The sequence below is a fragment of the Ranitomeya variabilis genome, chromosome 4, assembly GCF_051348905.1.
Source record: "Ranitomeya variabilis isolate aRanVar5 chromosome 4, aRanVar5.hap1, whole genome shotgun sequence".
NCBI lineage: Eukaryota > Metazoa > Chordata > Amphibia > Anura > Dendrobatidae > Ranitomeya > Ranitomeya variabilis.
Window position 1 is genome coordinate 57,830,675 of NC_135235.1, and position 19,391 is coordinate 57,850,065.

At 41.6% G+C, this 19,391-nt stretch overlaps 1 protein-coding gene across 7 annotated transcripts in view; it reads right to left on the reverse strand.

Annotated features, from left to right (window-relative positions):
- The window catches only part of CPEB3 (cytoplasmic polyadenylation element binding protein 3), a 108,608-nt gene that overhangs the window by 67,737 nt on the left and 21,480 nt on the right, over nucleotides 1-19,391 (reverse strand). For all 7 annotated transcript variants that reach the window (XM_077258566.1, XM_077258565.1, XM_077258563.1 and 4 more), the window contains one exon: nucleotides 2,997-3,087. In XM_077258566.1, the coding sequence (XP_077114681.1) occupies nucleotides 2,997-3,087 (91 nt within the window). The remainder of the gene's footprint in view (nucleotides 1-2,996; nucleotides 3,088-19,391) is intronic.

Genomic DNA, 19,391 nt, shown 5'->3' on the forward strand with positions numbered 1-19,391 from the left:
ACTAATATGCAAACGTACGGCCGTAATCTGTCTTGTCTTTTAATTGCTGCACTTTTACAAAAATAGAATGGCGGTGTGACATCTGGAGATTTTGGTTTCTGTGCGAGTCCTTGCGCCAGCCGCTGCCTGTGTGACATTTGTCACCTGTTCCCGATCAGCTATTTTTATACTTTTTTTTTTTTACTCTAGGATTGACAGCCGGCACAGAAAAAAATAAAAAAATAAATCAGGTTTCAGTATGAACTCAAGTAGCTATGGCCTATATGGGAAACATTACTGAAGAGGGCAGTTCCTCTAGGAATCCGGCTGTGTACTGTCTATGTATCATGGTGGGGCCAAGGTTTTCTATAGACGGTAGGTACACGGAAACTGCGCATATTACCAAGAAATCCTATGCTCCTAGGTATTAAAACCCCACTCCAGGTATTTATTTCACCGCTGGAGTGGTGTTTTAAATGTAAGTCCCCTGTCTGATACTCACCTTCTGGCATTTTCATCCATTTTAATTTCCCATAGAAGCGTTGCATGGCCAATAAGTCTCTTTACACTGTCGTGTCAGGCATGACCCTCTCTACAAGGATTCACAGAAATTTTGTGACAGTGATAACACCATACCCTAAAAGACGGGCATCTCTTAAAGAGACCGTCAGCACAGAATGATTGTTCAAACCAAGTACAGGCGCTAAGGTGCTTCATGGCGGGGCCTAACATTTAAATACACCTTCCCATCGGCTTGTTTTGCCACCTATCTCCATCACCCACTCCTGGTTCCTTTCTAGTCCAAGCTGAAGATGTATAAACCTGCCAAGCAGTTGGTGACATTTCTGTCCTGCCCTGAACTTCGATCTTCTTTGTAAGCCGGGCCGATACATGCCATCAGCCTTTGTGCTGTGACCGTCAATTTTCTAACATGGCGTGTTTCAGTTATTTTACATTTCCAAGATGTCAGTTGGCCACCAGTATTCAGGGTAGTTTTTACCCAAAACAACGCCATATCTATCCACGGGTTGGATTATGGATCATTATATTAAAAATGACTGGAGCGGCGGGAGCTGCAGACACGACCCATGGACCGATTTGGTGCGGTTTCTTAATCAAGGCAGCCAAGTTTTTATCATTTCGAACAAACCCTTTAAAAAAAAAGGAAGGAAGCGGCAAATCCTTTTGAGTCCTATTTCTTCTATCCTCCCCAACAACACATGATATTCCTTGGCCAATGGGGTTGGGGGTAATCAAGGTGTGGTAAAATGGTGAAGAAAAATGCTATTTTGTCATTGCTTTAAGGGATTAATTTTTGTGGCGATCAAGGCCAACTGATAATATGATCCTCCAATTCAATACAAAACAACCTGGGGCTGGGGAGGGGGTGGAAAGGGAGGATGTGTATTGACCAAAAAAACAAAACAAAAAAACAATCCTGGCCTTTAGATAGTATCGCCGTTATTTGCTGTGAATGGAGCGGGCTCAGGTCCTGGGCTTGCTCCATGCACCCCCACCAGACAAACAACGTACCTGCGGAAGTAAGGGGACTGGGGGCGTACTTTTAAGAAGGAGCGAATGCTTAATTTTTTATTTTATTTTTTTTTAAAGACCACGCTTGACCACTTTTAAACATAGATCGTGGTAGACAAACTAATGGTTAACAAACTTAGCACTTTAGGATAGCCATGATCTACTATCCAGCTGTGTCCTTCATTGCTTTTCCTCTTGGCTCCAGATAACCTAAGACCAGTGCAATAAGAGGACTGGTTCTTAAAAATAAAAATAAAAAAATCACCATGCTTTGTAAAGTGTTGTGAGTAATAGAAAAGTATTTGGATTTTTTTTCCCCCCCAAAGTTGAGCATCTTGTGCCACTCATCTTGGGATCTTTTGAGCCAGGAAGAAAATTAAGAACGGACACAGCTGTAATCACATACAATGTCACAAGGAAAATATATATATGTATATATACCTAGATGGTGGCCCGATTCTAATGCATCGGGTATTCTAGAATATGTATGTAGTATACAACACAGCCCACAACACAGCCCACGCAGCCTACAACACAGCCCACGCAGCCTACAACACAGCCCACGCAGCCTACAACACAGCCCACGCAGCCTACAACACAGCCCACGCAGCCTACAACACAGCCCACGCAGCCTACAACACAGCCCACGCAGCCTACAACACAGCCCACGCAGCCTACAACACAGCCCACGCAGCCTACAACACAGCCCACGCAGCCTACAACACAGCCCACGCAGCCTACAACACAGCCCACGCAGCCTACAACACAGCCCACGCAGCCTACAACACAGCCCACGCAGCCTACAACACAGCCCACGCAGCCTACAACACAGCCCACGCAGCCTACAACACAGCCCACGCAGCCTACAACACAGCCCACGCAGCCTACAACACAGCCCACGCAGCCTACAACACAGCCCACGCAGCATATAGCAGTGTGGGCACCATATCCCTGTTAAAAAAACTATTAAAATAAAAAAAATAGTTATATACTCACCTTCCGGCGGCCCCCGGATCCAGCCCAGGCCTTTAGCGATGCTTGTCACGACGCTCCGTTCCCAGTAATGCCTTTCGGCAATAACCCGTGATCATGTAGCGGTCTTGCGAGACCGCTACGTCATCATCTCGCGAGACCGCTACGTGATCGTGTCATTGCCGCAATGCATACTTGAGACCGGAGCGTCGCGAGGAGCGGGAGAAAGGTGCCGCGGACGCCGGAAAATGAGAATATAATGTGGTTTTTTTATTATTATTATTTTTAACATTATCTGTTTTTACTATTGATGCTGCATAGGCAGCATAAATAGTAAAAAGTGAAGTGGTGTTTAACTCCTACCCCAATATCGCTGATTGGTCGCGGCTGGCTGGCCACGACCAATCAGCAACCCGGGATTTCCGTTACGCAAGTTCCAGACAAACAGACGGAAGTACCCCTTAGACAATTATATATATAGATATATCAATAATATTATAAAACGTTCTTACCTTTTAGAGGTTCATGATCAGTCCTTATCATATCCATCAATGAATTCTCCAAAGAGTGCAAGTTAAAAGATTCATAGGGCCTGTTCCGGTCCTAAAAGAGAAAAAAAAAAAAATGTTATATATACACGGTACATAAAAAAAATATATATATAAAAAAATAAAATAAAAGTACACTAAGTTAATGTGAACACTAAAAAAAAAAAAAAATAATTGCTGTATAAGAGAATAGGAGCAGTGGTTCAGGTTCAGCAGACAACATGTCCCTCTTTAGTATACAGATTGTGAGCTTATAGGACGCGCGTCGAGGGCGCATTCCCCTTCCTTTGTCCAGAATAGTAGATGAAGAACCAGGGCACTGAACTGAACTTTTTCTCTCTCATCTGACTCTGGCTTACAAGAGTATTGTTACACTTTTCCTCCTACTTTTATCTAATAGCCACCCTGAAATTACACACTTAAGGGTTTTCTGGCATTGCTCACTTCCTTGTTGGAGATGAGCATTGCCAATAATGTTACGACCCTGTCAAGAAGTGTGGGCCACGGTATACGGTCTTGTACACACTCTTCTGCCACACATCGGATCAATGGCGCCCTATGGGGACATTCTGTATACTCTTTACTGAATAGTGAAGATCTCTAAAGAGTGCAGTTGTCAAAACCTCACTAATCTAGCGTTTATGTGATAAACAGTTTCCAGTTGGAAAAACCATTAAAAGACAAATGTAAAAAATTACAATTTTTATATCCAGTTTTTTTAGTTACGGTATATATTTTTTTCAAAGCTTTAGTAATTTTTCTTTCATATCACTTTCTTCCTTAAAAATAAAATTATTATTCCTTAAAAATAAATTATAAAATCGTGCAAATTTCACACTGGCCGCTGATGCCATTTTAGACCCCTACTTCCTGTCCTTTCAGGAAGAGTTTTCAGCATTCTCACTATCAGCAGAGGCAGGATTGCAATGACAGGTCACAAGTCTGATAACACAGAATCTACCGATCACAATAGGCAATGTCACAGCTATCCATGCTGTCCCCTTCCCTTTACAATGACCCCTGCATATGCTCATTAGATGCTTCAATACAAACGATAGGGTCCGAGTCCATTGTTGTGACTATACATTGATTTCCTGAAACAGGAACTGTGAGTATAGAATAGCCCAAATGGTCAGGGTGAAAATGGCAAGATTTCTAATACAGATATTGAAAAATAAAAAATTGCTAAAAAAAAAAACTCCACAAAATTATTATTTTTCCCTTTAGGATATGTTGACGCCTTCACCACTGCCTGGAGGTGGAATAAAATCATAGAATATACCGGTGTTTGGTGACCTTTAAGAAAGCAGTGCGTCCATTTCATTTGCATCACTCCGCAATGTTCAGCACCTGTTTAATGCGTGATCTGCGCCCACCGACTACAAGAGCCGGACAATGAGCAGAAAACGGCAAACACGTGAAAGAAAACTAATTAAATGGATTTTAAAAACAAAGAATTTGCAGATAATTGGGGTGAGAACAAAGAGTATAACGGTACATACTAAATAATGATTAATGGAAGTCCCTTGGTGCTTCCCCGGCTCACCCCGACGTCTGTGCTCCACGAATACAACACAGACCCAATTGTAGTCTACGGCGCTGTTCACACGTCTGCGTGTTTTTGTGAACCGTGTGTCGGCAAATAAATGACAGAGACACATCTCATTGTGATCAGAGTTACAAATCACGATCAGACATGCAAGTTTGGTCCATGAAAACCATGGACAGCACACTGGAGCCATTCATCTGCAAATCCGTGTGCAGGCTCTGAACACTGCAATGGAGAAATTTTGCATTAATTTTTTTTTTTTTCATAGAAAAAAAAAGTCACAGCTAGTGGTTTCCAATTCGGAGGAGTTTATACAACATCACTGTACAGTCATCAAAAATAAGGAAAAAATGAACGGATGCCTCAATGAAGCAGAACGGCGTCTCCTGTATGTATCTGGTAACACGACGCTACAAAGAGCTTCCGTAGACTTCAACTGAAATCAGCAATTTTCAAGAAGAATTTTATCATTTTGTCCTAAGAATAAGTCACCTTTAACAATCATCGATGCACAACAAGTTTGTCTATTCTTGGGCAATAACCCTTATGTATCTACAGGGCATGTGCCCAAGGGGCATCTCCAAAAATCTCATCCATTTTACCGTAGCAGTAGGAGATTTAAGAATGTCATGCACACACCACGCGGGGAATATCGACAGAGTAGACTGACCGTCGCTGGGAATTTGAAATCTTCAATGAAAATCTGAATAAAGGCTCATTCACACATCAGTTTTCCACTTAGAAGAGTTTTCCGTTATTTTCAAGGATAGCACTCATACCTAGGACAGTCTTTGGAGCTGTCCATATGTCAGATTTTTTTCCACGGACCAAAGAGGCAATTCTAGGGGTCAAGAAGGAAAAAAAAAAATCTAATAGCACTCAGATGCCACCAAATTGCGGTCTGTTTTTCACTTACTGAGGTGGGCAATTTTTTTTTTATCTCATCAGTGAAAAAAAAAAAAAACACTGATGATAAAACTCTTACCAAAAACTTACAAAAAATCATTCATGAAACTCGAGCAGTTTTTGTCATACGTGGAAGAAAAAAAAAAATTAAGTCTGAATGAGGCCTTAGTTACAGCTTTTTCGCTTTCAGTCAAGACGTGCATGAGTAAACCCCGAGTGAAAAACTCAGACTACAGCCAGGAAATCAGAGGGAAAATGCTGCAATTTTTTTTTTTTTCCTCTTTCCTTCATTTTTTTTATTCTAACCCGTTTTGATCTCAATATAGAAAACTGCAGTAAAAATGCTGAAGGAATCGATATTCTGAGTTTGAAAAGATTCAGCTAGGACAATGCAAGGCCCCTTTACTTAACCGTATACCAGCTGTTGGTTTACAGAATTAAACAACAAATTCTGATAACCAGAAAAACAAGTTTACGCAGCAAGATCAGATAAGGAAAGAACGATGCGAGAGAGTAAACAGAATAGAATATTTGCAGCTGTTAATAGAATGTTTTTTAGGAAACGCAAAGAGCAAAAAATATTTTCCCCAGATGATTAGATGACATACAAGTTTCATCTTCACACTTCCCCCCCCCCAATTTGGGACATTAGAAATTTGATTTCTAATCAAGGTTATGCATAAACTGGAGTGCTGCCATCATGAATGTTAATTCAGAGAGCACTTGATACATTTTACCATTGATTGAAATACCCAATTCTATTTCCAACAAATAAAATATAACAAGAGTTCTAAAGATTATTATTCTGTCTTCTTATATGTGCACCGTGTACCTACTTTCGCATGGTATAATATTTTTATTTTTAATTTATTTATTATTTTTTTTATTTTTAAGAGGACCGGTCACTTACCAATTATATTTAATTGTTATATGTACTCAAAATGCAGCTTTTCTCCTGAATCCATTGCTATTTTTCTTTTGTTCCTGTTCCTTTGCATTCCTGAGTTATGGCCTCATCTTTCCTGTAAGTAAATCTAGTCTACTTAGCCAAGGAGGCATGGCTCTCATGATGACGCCCATGAAGAGTGGAGGGCCACACCCCCGAGGATCGTAACACTAGGTTTATATACAATGAAGAGGGGGCTATAGCTCGAGAACAAAAAGGTGCAGGAAAAAATAAAAAAACAAGTTCAGAATCAGGAGAATAGAGGCATTTACATCAGTAAAAATGATTACATATAACATCTAGGTGGATTTTGCGCTACAAAGTAAACAGGAAGATGCGCAAATGTACATATGTAGTCTACAGCTATTTGCGTTGCATGTGTTTTTACCATCTGTGTCGTCCATTTCTCTTACATACAGGAGATAGATAGATCCAATGAAGACTGATGTGTTTTGGGCCATTGAGGAACGATCTTCTGAATATGTATGGGGGCAGGGGGTCCTTAAGGCCATATAGGGGTGCACAAATTCAGGAGCGATTTCTACAATGTAGAGCAACTGTGTAAGAGAAAAAGTGCTAGCCCTCAGTATCTATCACACAATCTATATATTTGAAGGCTAATCAAAACACGTGGAGGTCAGACAAACAAGGTCCTCCTTCAGAATAGCAATCAACTTCTGAGAACATTGTGTCCCACCGCAGTCCATCAGAATCCGTTCAGCATCTCTGCAGTCAGGGTTTAGGACTAAATCAACAATCACACAGTTCAGTCACATACGCCATCTTCAACCTTTGAAATCCAACGCAGGTCAATAAACTATTATCTTCTCAGTGAATCGAAGGAAAAGCTATTTGAAGGAGCAATCCCTGGGCCCGAGATGGTAATGCTTGGATACAGCCATCGGCTAGCGCTAAACAAACATGAAATTAAACTAAAGCAGCTTCGCGGCCATATAATAAGGCTGGCTCACAGAATTCAGGTAAACACCTCAGTGTTTCGATGTTCTATCCTCTTCGTCTATAGAGTAAATATTGCTACTTTGTCTTCTAAGATTAAAAAATAAAATCTATTAAAACATACCATTTTCTTGAAAGAAGAAAACTGTAAAGCAGAAAATGGTCATCGAAGTCGCCTTAAAAAGTGACTCGGTCATGAACATTATAGACCTAAAACTAAACTAAAAAGCCATATAGGTTTCGACTTGTATGTTGCTACCCTTTGCATTTTTCTACCCTTTCTGGACACAAGTTATCCTTAAAGCATCATGTAAATTACATGGCAAGTGCTCCGGCGGATATCTCCATTCGAAAAGTGCTTCGACATCCCTCGTAAAATCCTTCCGGACTCATTTGACCCTGATTGAAATCTCTACTGCGCCAACACAATCGCTGGCTTTGGCAAAGCAACCTCATGCATGCTGTTGCCAGCACCGAGGAGGGGGATCGCCAATGCGCTGAGTACATACATGCATACGCAATGAAGACCAAAGATGGATTTACGACAAGGAGTAGGAGCCCCTACAGGACTGGAACACTCCCATCCTCCCCACCCATGCGCAACACTTACCAGTTAATTTGAGAAAAACTTCAAGGTTAATTTTCTCTACAATTTAACATACTCCCTTAAAGGGTACGTGCACAAGAGGTCTTTAAACACACTATTGCACCAGCTGAGGTTTTCCTAGGTCACATCGCTTTAAGAAAAGATATCGGCTTTGCCGCCAGAAGATTGAACCTGTGACTTTAACTGCGTCACGGTTACTGACCTCTGATGCAATTAAAAGAGGTAACAAAACTGGACATGCGCACAGCAATGTTGCTTTTACATTGCTGTGCACCATGTTCATTTTTTTGGCAGCAGGTTTGCAACGCTTGCTGAGGTGGATTCCACTTGAAAAAGAGGTTGTGCGCCCATAACCGGAGTTGGCCATAAAAGGCAGAACATTTTATATTTTTCTATTTCTTAGCTCCTCAGCTGATTTATGACCTCATTAAAGTTCAGATCAAATTTGATGTGGTCTGTGATCAGAAATCCGCTGTCATGGAACATTGATACAAATATCGTTGACTCGAAACGATGTCGCAGCCATGGCATGGCAAGTTGGTTGACTACTTTCCTGTGACCTTGTGAGAGTTGAAATCTGCAAGTGACACGTATAGATATGTTCCCACTAGGTATTTATGATCTTTAACATTTAGGGTACACAGATTTTCTGTCCTGAAGATTTTCACAGTTGGAATCCGAGATCAAGCATCTCTACATTTGGTCGCTTTGGATTCATAGCAAATTGTACGATGTCCCACGTGGACGTACTTTTAGGCTGGGTTCACAGAAGTGTAAAAAAAAAAAAAGCTGCGGAGCTGGCCTACAAATCAGCAATGAAATAAGCACGTGCTCGATGTTGATTTTGTTCTGGACTTTGCTGCTGACGTCGCTGGGAATTTCTGACGCATTTTTTTCAGTAGACAGGGTAAGCTTCAGACTGCAGATTTTTTTTCTATGCGGTCAGTGAGTGAGGCTTGTAAAATCCCTGCTCACTAACATTGTACTTTATGCTGTAACAGAATTTCAGTGCAGATTCTGCAACCAAAATTCCCTAAAAAAATACGCGATGTTTGAACCCAGCCGACACCTATTCTTTTTTTTATTTTACATTAAAAAAAAAAAAATTTAAAAAAAAAAGAAAAAACACGTTGATTTAGTATTCCAGTTTCATGTTTTTCTAAAGCCATTGCATACAGCAAATTTCTAAAAATACAAAATAATTGCCAAGAAGGTAGATTCTGAAAACCTGGCTAAAAAGGCAGATCGGAAATTCAGAATAAGCAGATGCACGGTCACTACCATACGTGGAAAGAGCCTCGAACACCGTGAACTCTTATTAGCAGCCTTTTATGTTCTTTCATTATTTATCTGACATTTGAGAGTCCTTACACGGTAGATTTTGCGAAAAACAAGAATAAATCTTTAGTTTGTGTGTTTCTTAGCTTTAATGGCTCCTGGAAAACCCGGGTGATAAGCGACATGGTCATTATTACAGAACATTTGCTGCTATATTCAGTGATATAAAAAACTGCCCAAATTGCTTTTCTCTCTTATGGCATTTGCTGTTGTTTTTTGCGCTACAATCATCATAAAAAGGCGCAAGGGGTTCATAAATTTGACGCAAAATTAAAAATGTAGCTCATTTTTGTGACTTTTTGGTGCAATAATAAAAAAAGATATATAAAGCTTTCAAAAGAGACTCATTAGTCTTCAACTGTGCTAAGATATATTAAATGACAGAAATTTTACTGCAGGCAGGAACTACAGAAATATGATAAAAAAAAAATATCACTAAAAGAGAAAATTGGAGAATCAATCAGGACTTAAAAGTCTTATCTTTTGGGAGCAGAAAGAGGAAATTCTCCAATCCCTCCTAAAAAACTAGGAGTTTCTTCTCCTAAGTTGCCTCAAAAAAACTGTGTGCAGGCCACCAGCACGATAAAGTAATAGAAACATACTATAATGAACCGCCTCAACAGGACCTGTCATCGGGTCATACGTGGCTAGTTTTCGCTCTTATTTTATTCTCGCTGCTGTCCTAAGCATTTGGTTTGCTTGTTTTTTTGTTTTTGGTTTTTTTTTAGGTAAGGCCGCCATCCGGTTTTAGAGATATGGTTCTTTATACGCTGCTCAAAAAAATAAAGGGAACACTAAAATCCCACATCCTAGATATCACTGAAATATTCTGGTTGTAAATCTTTATTCATTACATAGTGGAATGCGTTGAGAACAATAAAACCTAAAAATGATCAACGTAAATCACAACTAATATCCCACGGAGGTCTGGAGTTGGAATGATGCTCAAAATCAAAGTGGAAAATGAAGTTACAGGCTGATCCAACTTCAGTGGAAATGCATCAAGACAAGGAAATGATGCTCAGTAGTGTGTGTGTGGCCTCCATGTGCCTGTATGACCTCCCTACAACGCCTGGGAATGCTCCGGATGAGGCGGCGGATTGTCTCCTGAAGGATCTCTTCCCAGACATGGACTAAAGCATCCGCCAACTCCTGGACAGTCTGTGGTGCAACGTGGCGTTGGGGGATTGAGCGAGACATGATGTCCCAGATGTGCTCAATTGGATTCAGGTCTGGGGAACGGGCGGGCCAGTCCATAGCTTCAATGCCTTCATCTTGCAGGAACTGCTGACACTTCAGCCACATGAGGTCTGGCATTGTCCTGCATTAGGAGGAACCCAGGGCCAACCGCACCAGCATATGGTCAAACAAGGGGTCTGAGGTTCTCATCTCGGTACCTATTGGCAGTCAGGCTACCTCTGTCTACTCTGTGACATGTGCTCAGTGTGAACCTGCTTTCATCTGTGAAGCCACATGGAAAGAAATAGAACCGGAGGATAGAAGCCGCGCAGACCACAATGAAGGTAACAGAGTTACACACACACTCTGTTTATTAGCCTACGCGTTTCGTGGCAAACAGGCCACTTCATCAGGGCATCATCTGTGAAGAGCACAGGGTGCCAGTGGCGAATTTGCTCCTCCTGTTCCTCCTTGCACAAAGGCTGAGGTAGTGGTCCTGCTGCTGGGTTGTTGCCTTCCTACGGCCCCCTCAACATCTCCTGGTGTACTGGCCTGTCTCCTGGTAGCGCCTCCAGCCTCTGGACACTACGCTGACAGACACAGCAAACCTTCTTGCCACAGCTCGCATTGATGTGCCATCCTGGATGAGCTGCACTACCTGAGCCACTTGTGTGGGTTGTAGAGTCCGTCTCATGCTACCACGAGTGTGAAAGCACAACCAACATTCAAAAGTGACCAAAACATCAGCCAGAAAGCATTGGTACTGAGATGTGGTCTGTGGTCCCCACCTGCAGAACCACTCCTTTATTGAGGGTGTCTTGATAATTGCCAATAATTTCCATCTGTTATCTATTCCATTTGCACAACAGCATGTGAAATTGATTGTCAAACAGTGTTGCTCCCTAAGTGGACAGTTTGATTTCACAGAAGTTTGATTTACTTGGAGTTATATTCTGTTTAAGCGTTCCGTTTATTTTTTTGAGCTGTGTATTTAGTACTGATTTTTATGGTCTTTACAAGGAGGCATAACTCGCGGATTCTCGGGGGGGGGGGGGGAGGGGGTGTCTGCATTATAACCCTGTGAGCACCTCCCACTTAGTAAAGACCATAAAACACCAAATAAAAAAGCCCATCTCTCTAGAACCATGGAATACCCCATGGAGCAGAGGAAATAAAGTAAGAGCAAAAATTTGACATTTTTGACCTAGTGACACCCCAAGGTTTTTTTTTCGTTTTTTAAAAAAAAGGGGCTGTCCACTTTAAACACTCCCAAATTGTTAAAAGAGAGCCACTTGGAAGTAGATGGATCACAAAGTGTCCTCCTCATGAGACCCACAAAGTTCAGATGTTTAGAAAAATCAGATGATAAGTGTTAACTCCTTTGTCGTGGAAATGATCCGTGTAATTTCGGATAGTACAGACCTGCAGTGAGAGAGTACGCAATCGTAACCGATCTCTAAACACTGTCCAAGAAATAGGAATCCTGATCCAGAGGACCCCCCTCTACTAACGGCAGTCGTACGTACCCATCTATTTTAGCGACAGCGGCCAACCATCTGATGTATATGGGAGCCTCCCTTATACAGATGATGTCAAATAAAAAAAATAAAAAAAAAAAAGAGGATCACGCACTTGGAATTTCAAGAAGTCTAGAAGATGCCTTCTCTTCCCTCTGTTGAAAACACATGAATGGTCAGAGAAAGCCAAGTAGTCGGGAGAGCTAGCCGTCAGCGAGAGTATTCTCGTGTACGGTCATCGCAGCTCGGAATTCCCAATAGGGTATATAACAATGGGATTTCTAGACTGGACAGGCAATCACTGCATGAACAATTATCCACCATCTACGTGGAAACACTACTTATTGTAATCATCTCATCGTCATGTAGTGCCGATCAGTCATGCCTCAGCAATGTTCTCCTCTCCCATATTAAATATAGGGTTGTATTTTTCGGAGTCACAGTCCGGTCCGGAGTGTGAAGCTCAACAAGATGACCTTTATTTTAAATATGGGAAGTGAGAAAGCGAGCCGTTCTGTTAGTCAAGACGGGCTTCTATATTTGGAAATGAGGCCATTTCAGATTCCTTTACGGTCAGGGACAACTCACTCCCAATGAAAAGATCTTAATCTTATGGCTCTCGTACACGTTAGATGAAGACCAGCCAAATCCACTGATACTGACGGGCTCGTCCAACAGTCTAATGTGTATGGAGGCCTCCTGATGGTCCTGATAGATGATGTGGGGGAGGGGGATGTGTGTTCAACAATTTCATGGCATGTACAACTGACTGCCAATCTTTTAGTTCTCCAAAAGAGATCTCCGCCACACGCCTGATATCAGCTCTCTCATAGACAACCCAGGAGTAGAGTTGAGCGAATTTCACCGGGTCCCCACTTATTCGACAAGCTATATGGTGCACTCCAGGTTTCCGGGTTCCCTCTGCAACTTACGGTACTCGGTAAGCGCTATAGCTTGCCAAATAAGCGGGGACCTGAAGAAATTCTCTCCAATCTACCCAGGAGCACTCAGCTGAGCAAGAGCTTCTAGATATAGGGAATCAGGAAAGTGTTTTGTTTTTTTTGATTCTCAGTGTGTTGGACCCATTTTTTGGTTTGTATATTTTTTTTCTTGTATCAAAATGCCTGAGGTTCTCCTTCCTAGTAAAAGGTAAAATACGGACCGCACACTGTCGTAATCTACCTACACTGGAAACTTTGATCTGAAATACAGGTAAAAGATGGATAGGTCTTGTTTCCCCCCCCCCCCCCCCCCCCGACAACCTGTCCACACAGAAAAAAGAAAAAAAAAATAAATGAATGAAAATGCACATTTATTGTAATGGATCTGTGATCTATCCATAAACACAATAAATAGCACACATTCCAAAAAAAACCCAAACTTTTCTTTGAAATAGCCCTAAGAATATGTGTATTTCTCAGGCAAGCAATTGCCGGGTTTAAAAAAAAAAAATGTTTTCCCTCCTGAAGCATTTTTTAGCATAGTTTCCTGAGCGACTTTTTGATGCTTTTTATAATTGTTCCACCAGTGTTTTGGTGCCATCTATTTTACTGGCTTTTTTCCTTTTATACCACTCAACAAAAAATAATCCGCTTGCACTTGAAACACTTAAAACGCACTCAAAAAAAAAAAAAAAAAGTGTCTTCCACGGTGTCTTTTGAGCCTTCAAATTGACTTGTAAAATACGGAGCATCTTTAGAGCAGAAGACGCCTGAAGAATGGTAGGGTCACTTCTTTTAACAGTTTTGCATCTTTGGAAACCAGAAGTGGTCAAAAGACATTCAAAAGACTGAATAACAAATAGTTATTACGGTATATACAAAAAATGCATATAGTCATTCATATGATTGTTTTCTGAGCACTTTTTCAGGTGGGTTTCAGAGTGGACACACCTAAGATGTCATTTACACAAACCCTTGGCCTGGATTCAGACTTCTGTCTTCCATGGTCTGTACCAGGACCGACCGGTGGTCTCCTGACCTGAACAGAACATTTACAAGGTTGGTAAAAGTATAATCTTTTGGACTCTATCAGCCTCCCTGATGTGAACAGAAACATTGGGGGCCATCTGAATACAGTTTTTTTGGAGGATGAAGATGTACATTCCAGATGCAAATCATAATGAGGTGTAATTACAAAATGTGAACCCATCCAAAACTGGCCAATTCTGGACAAAATCTACTGACTAGGCAATGCTGCTCTGTCCTACATCCATCTGTCTGGGGTGTAGTAAGACTTAAGTGCCCATTAAAAGCAATCTGATGTGTAAAGCTGTTTTCTGCCAGACGGTTATGAAATTGTACTTGGAGGAGCCTGAGTCTTCTACTTGAAAAGCAAGCACTACTGCTAAGAAAGCTTTTGAAAAGCTTTTAAGTTGTCTGGTAGATGAGAGATCTAAAAGTATTACTTGCATTAGCCATTGAGTGTTTGAAAAAAAACAAAAAACAGACACTGGATACGCATGAGCGTGCAAAAGGTAAGATCTACGGTTATTGCCGATCATACACATTAGATAGATAGTTGGTGGAAATTAGTATGGCCAAGAGACAATGTCTACACCGATTTACAGAAAAGCTCTCCAGCCAAAGAGATGAAAGGGCTATTCCCATCAACATCATTCATGGCATATCCAAAATTGGGGACAGCAGAGGCCAGCGACACAATAGAAAGATACAAGCAAGTGGCTCAACGGAGGCCAAGAAGTAGAAGTCAACGTTCTCCAGGCAAGCCCTCGCAGGAAATTATGGCATATCCCATGGCTTCTGCCAACTTTTAGATGACATAGTACGAGAGATTTTGCAGAACTTTTTCATATTTACGATCTTCTTAAAAAAGGTAGCATCCCTTAGATGCCCCATGAAAGTATATCTGGATGACCGTAAACAGCATCTCAACACCATGAATAAGAAACTATTTTTAAGTACTGTTTCAGGAAGTAGTCCAAGAAATTGCAAACACTTGGAATATCTCCTTTTTTTTCCCCCTGTCCCAGGATAGTGGTCAAGTTAGGGGATATGCTGAAATGTTGAAAATGGAAACTGCCCTATATTTAGTTATAGGGACCACACACATGTATAGGGTTCTGCATAACATTGGGTTGGCTCCATGGGAGCAATGTTCATTTCTGCTTCCTAGTGGTGGTGGAGACTTTTTTGTCTAGAAGTAAAGCTAGCTTTGGAGATATGAAGACAGCTAGGCAAGAAAAGAAAACAGAGAATTGCTAGGGGATAATTTGGTGGTGTAAAGTTGACTGGACACATGCAATAGCTCATTCAGCAGACAGCTTCCCCAAGTGTTTTCAATGGGGAGATCGATCAAAGTTACTGCTAGACGGCGATCGTTGGCTTGTCCATTGGAGAACAAATGGACGACCATTTAAATTACAATTGCCCGACTCTTATCTTCCCTGACATTCATCTGTTGGGAAAGTTTCCACTGAATTTTATGTAATGTGTATTATTGGACCTTGAGTAAATTCTCATGCAACACTCTTTGTTGGGCCCCCAGTTTTCAATACAATAGAGCATAATTTTTAGATCTGTGAAATGGAAAAAAAAAAAAAAAGTTTCACGCTCTTCTAAACATGGGTGAAAAACTAACGTTGGAAGGATAAACTAATTTAGGCAGTGTGAGGGTGGATAACCATATCACAATGCAGCTTTGCATGAAAAAAAAAAAAACAAAAAAAAAAACTGCTGTATTTCGTGGCAGAAGCTTTAAGATTATCTAATAGAAATAAAAGGATATGCTCAAAACACATAAAAGCTAAAAGCCTCCATTGCTGACACAAACAAAAGATTTTCAGCTGAAAGGGTTTACTCACCCAGACACAATGGGAACAGATAAATAGCGCTCCTCCCGAAACAAGGGCTATAATTATCCTGGTCAATATATGACACATGGAAGAGAGATGTAAGCCGGGCCGGGCACAACATGGGCTTATTACACCAAAGGGACAGGCTCTTCCCGTAATACGGTAACAAATATTTGTGGGTCACGAAAAGTAGGTTCCATCACAAGTTCCACCCAATCCACCGAAAAGAGAATCCAAAAACGCAGGGTGTTGCGTCTGACAAATTCCCCCCCCCCCCCCCCCTCCAAACGAAAACTAAACATTTCAATTACAGTCAATGGGGTCCTTCTGGCACCGATTGTGTCGGTCATAAGATGGACCCATTTCGTGCAGGAGTTATTAAAGTTCGTATAAAAGGAACACAAACGTAACTACTAGTGTGAACCAAACCCAAATTTCTTGTTGCTGATACAGTGCAAACACTGTCCACAGCAAGGTACAAAAGCAATCAACGTGTAGTCCCTTCCCATATAGCAGACCAAACACATGAGGTTTCTCTATCGACTCTCCATACGTATGAACACTCAACAGAGCATTCATGAGTTTTCTACAGGCAGAGAGGAGAAAGCCAGACACCAGTGGCTTATCTCCCCGAAAACAAAAAGAATGGGGTGTCAATTCCATTTGTCCAATCCTTCTCTCCCTTGACATATTTTGGACGAGAGTCCTACACATCAGATGGTCGGCCCGTGTTGACAAGGTCAGCAGGTTTGGGTGACTTTTAATGTTTACGGGGTTTTAAAGAGTAATGTACATTTTTAGCTACTTTTTGCATGTTGACCTTTAATTCTGTGAAGATCATTGGGGGGCGACTGGGTCCCAAGACCCCCGCAGATTACCGAAAAGACCTCTTGGAGGTGTGAAGCTTACTAGGCAAGAGTGCAAAACACTTATAGATTCAATATATGGATTTGCCATCCTCATTGTGTGCCGCATGTGCTAGCTCAGGTCGCGTAAGTTACCGTCAGGTGCCAGTTTCTGAGCCTGCTCCATACAGAGATTGCGCTCAGTCAGCATCATTAAGGGGTTGAAATCTAGGTGTATGTGCTTTATAAAGCATGTCAACACCCACAAGCGTGATCTAGGAGCACACTTCCATTACATATTGCTCCACTGTGTACATCTCACCAGAGCTTAAGCTGGAGACGTACACTGGTGGATTACCAATTGTATCATGGAAGTAATGGCAACCATAGAACAGTGCCATCTTACCGATCAGAGAGGCTACATCCGGTAAGTGAAAACATACATGTAATATAAGTAAGAACTGGATCTGTATTGTGAGCCTCAACATTATTACCGATCACTGGACACCATTTAAGTTGCATTCAATGTTTTCCAGAAGCCACCGTGTAGCCCCGGTCTAATATAAAGAAAGTGATGCAAGTAACGAAGCCGACTGGTAGAGGCATAAATTATAGATTAGTAACCTGACAGGAGAGGAACTTGCAGTAAAATAAGAGGATTAGGTTACAGACTGAAAAATGTAGACAAGTAGATATTTGCTATGGGAAAACCCAATAAAGTTGCCCAAACACATCAGAAGAATATTGGCCAAACACACCAACCATCTAAAGGGGGTGCCCCAACTCTCCCCTCGCAGCAACGTTGGCAGGGCCATTCATGGCGAGTTATAGCATGGCGGATCTCTTCGTTCTCAGGGGAGATGAGCGGGTGACAGGTGACTCTCCGCTTCTAGTCTGGAACATGCGCAAAGCTGAGGATGAGGAGGAATCAACGTAGGCCAGATGAAGATTTAGCTGTCAGCTACTCAAAATGTATGACCACTAACTCTGTAAAAGAACCATATGCAATATTAGGAACTTAAAGGGGTTGTCTATAGTCCCCTTCAGGTAGAAGTAACCCCTAATAAGCTGGACTCAAGAGCTTGGCTGTTGGGATCCTACCAGTCAGCTGTAATCTATGGGTTAAGGCCCTATATAGATCAGGCTAATGTTGGCTGAACCTGGCGATAGTGACGGGTTTGTGTATGGGGGTGCCGGTCTACTGATGTTGGGCAGATGTTGATCGGGTATGTCCGATTTTGAATCGCCGATCATATTTCTCTCCCCGAGATAAGTGACCGTTCGTTCGCATAGAGAACACAGGAGCGCTCTGCCTAAACGAGTGCTCCTGTGTATGGGAGAGTCAGCCGAGATGGTCGTTGGACAAACAACGGCCATCCTTTAGTTTAGCGCTAAGTGCTCTTTCCCCTACAGTGCCACACCAGGTGAAACGATGCATGACATGATGGGATGAATCAAAGGGCTGCCTTTCTAATGCACAAATATGCTGGGGCCACGTAAGGAAAAGACTTGGTGAAAGCACGCAAAAAACATTACCGGGGGTTGCGACACTGGACATTTGTAAAAGTATAGCTTCCATATAAATGGATGATGGATTCCACTATTGTAGCATTCAATCCTTGATTTTCTCATTGCATTCTGCCATATTTGCATGATAAAATAAAAAATTCCAATTCTTGTCTACAGAATAGGCCTCTGGATATGTTTTTATTATATTCCCAATCTGAATAAATCTCTAAAAATGCATTCATATAACAGTCATGAAAACATAGATGGAAAAAAAAAAAAAAAAAAAGAAGTCAGCATCATCTACATCAAATGCGATTTATTTTCCATTCTTAGCTCCTGCCGCCTTCTACAAATTTTGGCTTTGTTTGCCAGAAAAAATATCTTCTAACCTCATTTATTTATACGTCTAGTGCCAAAATTTGCAGGAACACGGCTGTGCATTAAATATTCAAAGTAGTGTGTTTATGACCTACTTGCTAGCTTGCCGAGATAGTCAGCTAGACTAAACATCTTGGTTTGTAGCGTTACACTACAAAAATGACAAGCTGCAGGAATGGAAATAAAAAAAGAAATGTGCAGCATAAATCCGATACTCGGGCTGTAGGGTAAATGTGCGCCTGATCCATCAAACATGATTATGATTTATTTTTTTTTTTAATGGGCACTATTAATATTTTCAACATCAACTGCGTTTTCACAGTAATGCAAAGCGTAATCTGATAGGAATTAATGCAATCAGTGGTTTCCATCCTCCGGCTCTCTGGGTGTTGGAACACTACAGCTACTAGCTACAGTCGATCGAGAGCTGCCCAGGTCCATTGCCTAGTCCAGTCCTCCGTGGGAGCCTTTACCTGTTTGCCTGCCATCCCGAGGCGGCGACATCATGATGTGCGCCAAGATGTCGTCTGGCCTAGTAAGCGCAAGAGAAATTCCAAGGTACAGAACTAGAAGACTTCCCTGGTACGGCTGCCATGGAGGCTCGGACAGAACGCCAACGCAAATCTTTCTGCATGTCAATCTCCTACAAGGTGTTCTAACTATTTATTACATCAGCTGTCAAGCAACATGTTGGCAGCCATTGCTTGGTGGCTTTGTACGGAGCGCCCAGGGGCAAACGTTAAAGTGGGTTTGAGCACTGTAATGGCTACCCATGGCCAGAATGTCACTTTTTCTTTTTTTTAATAATGTGCCG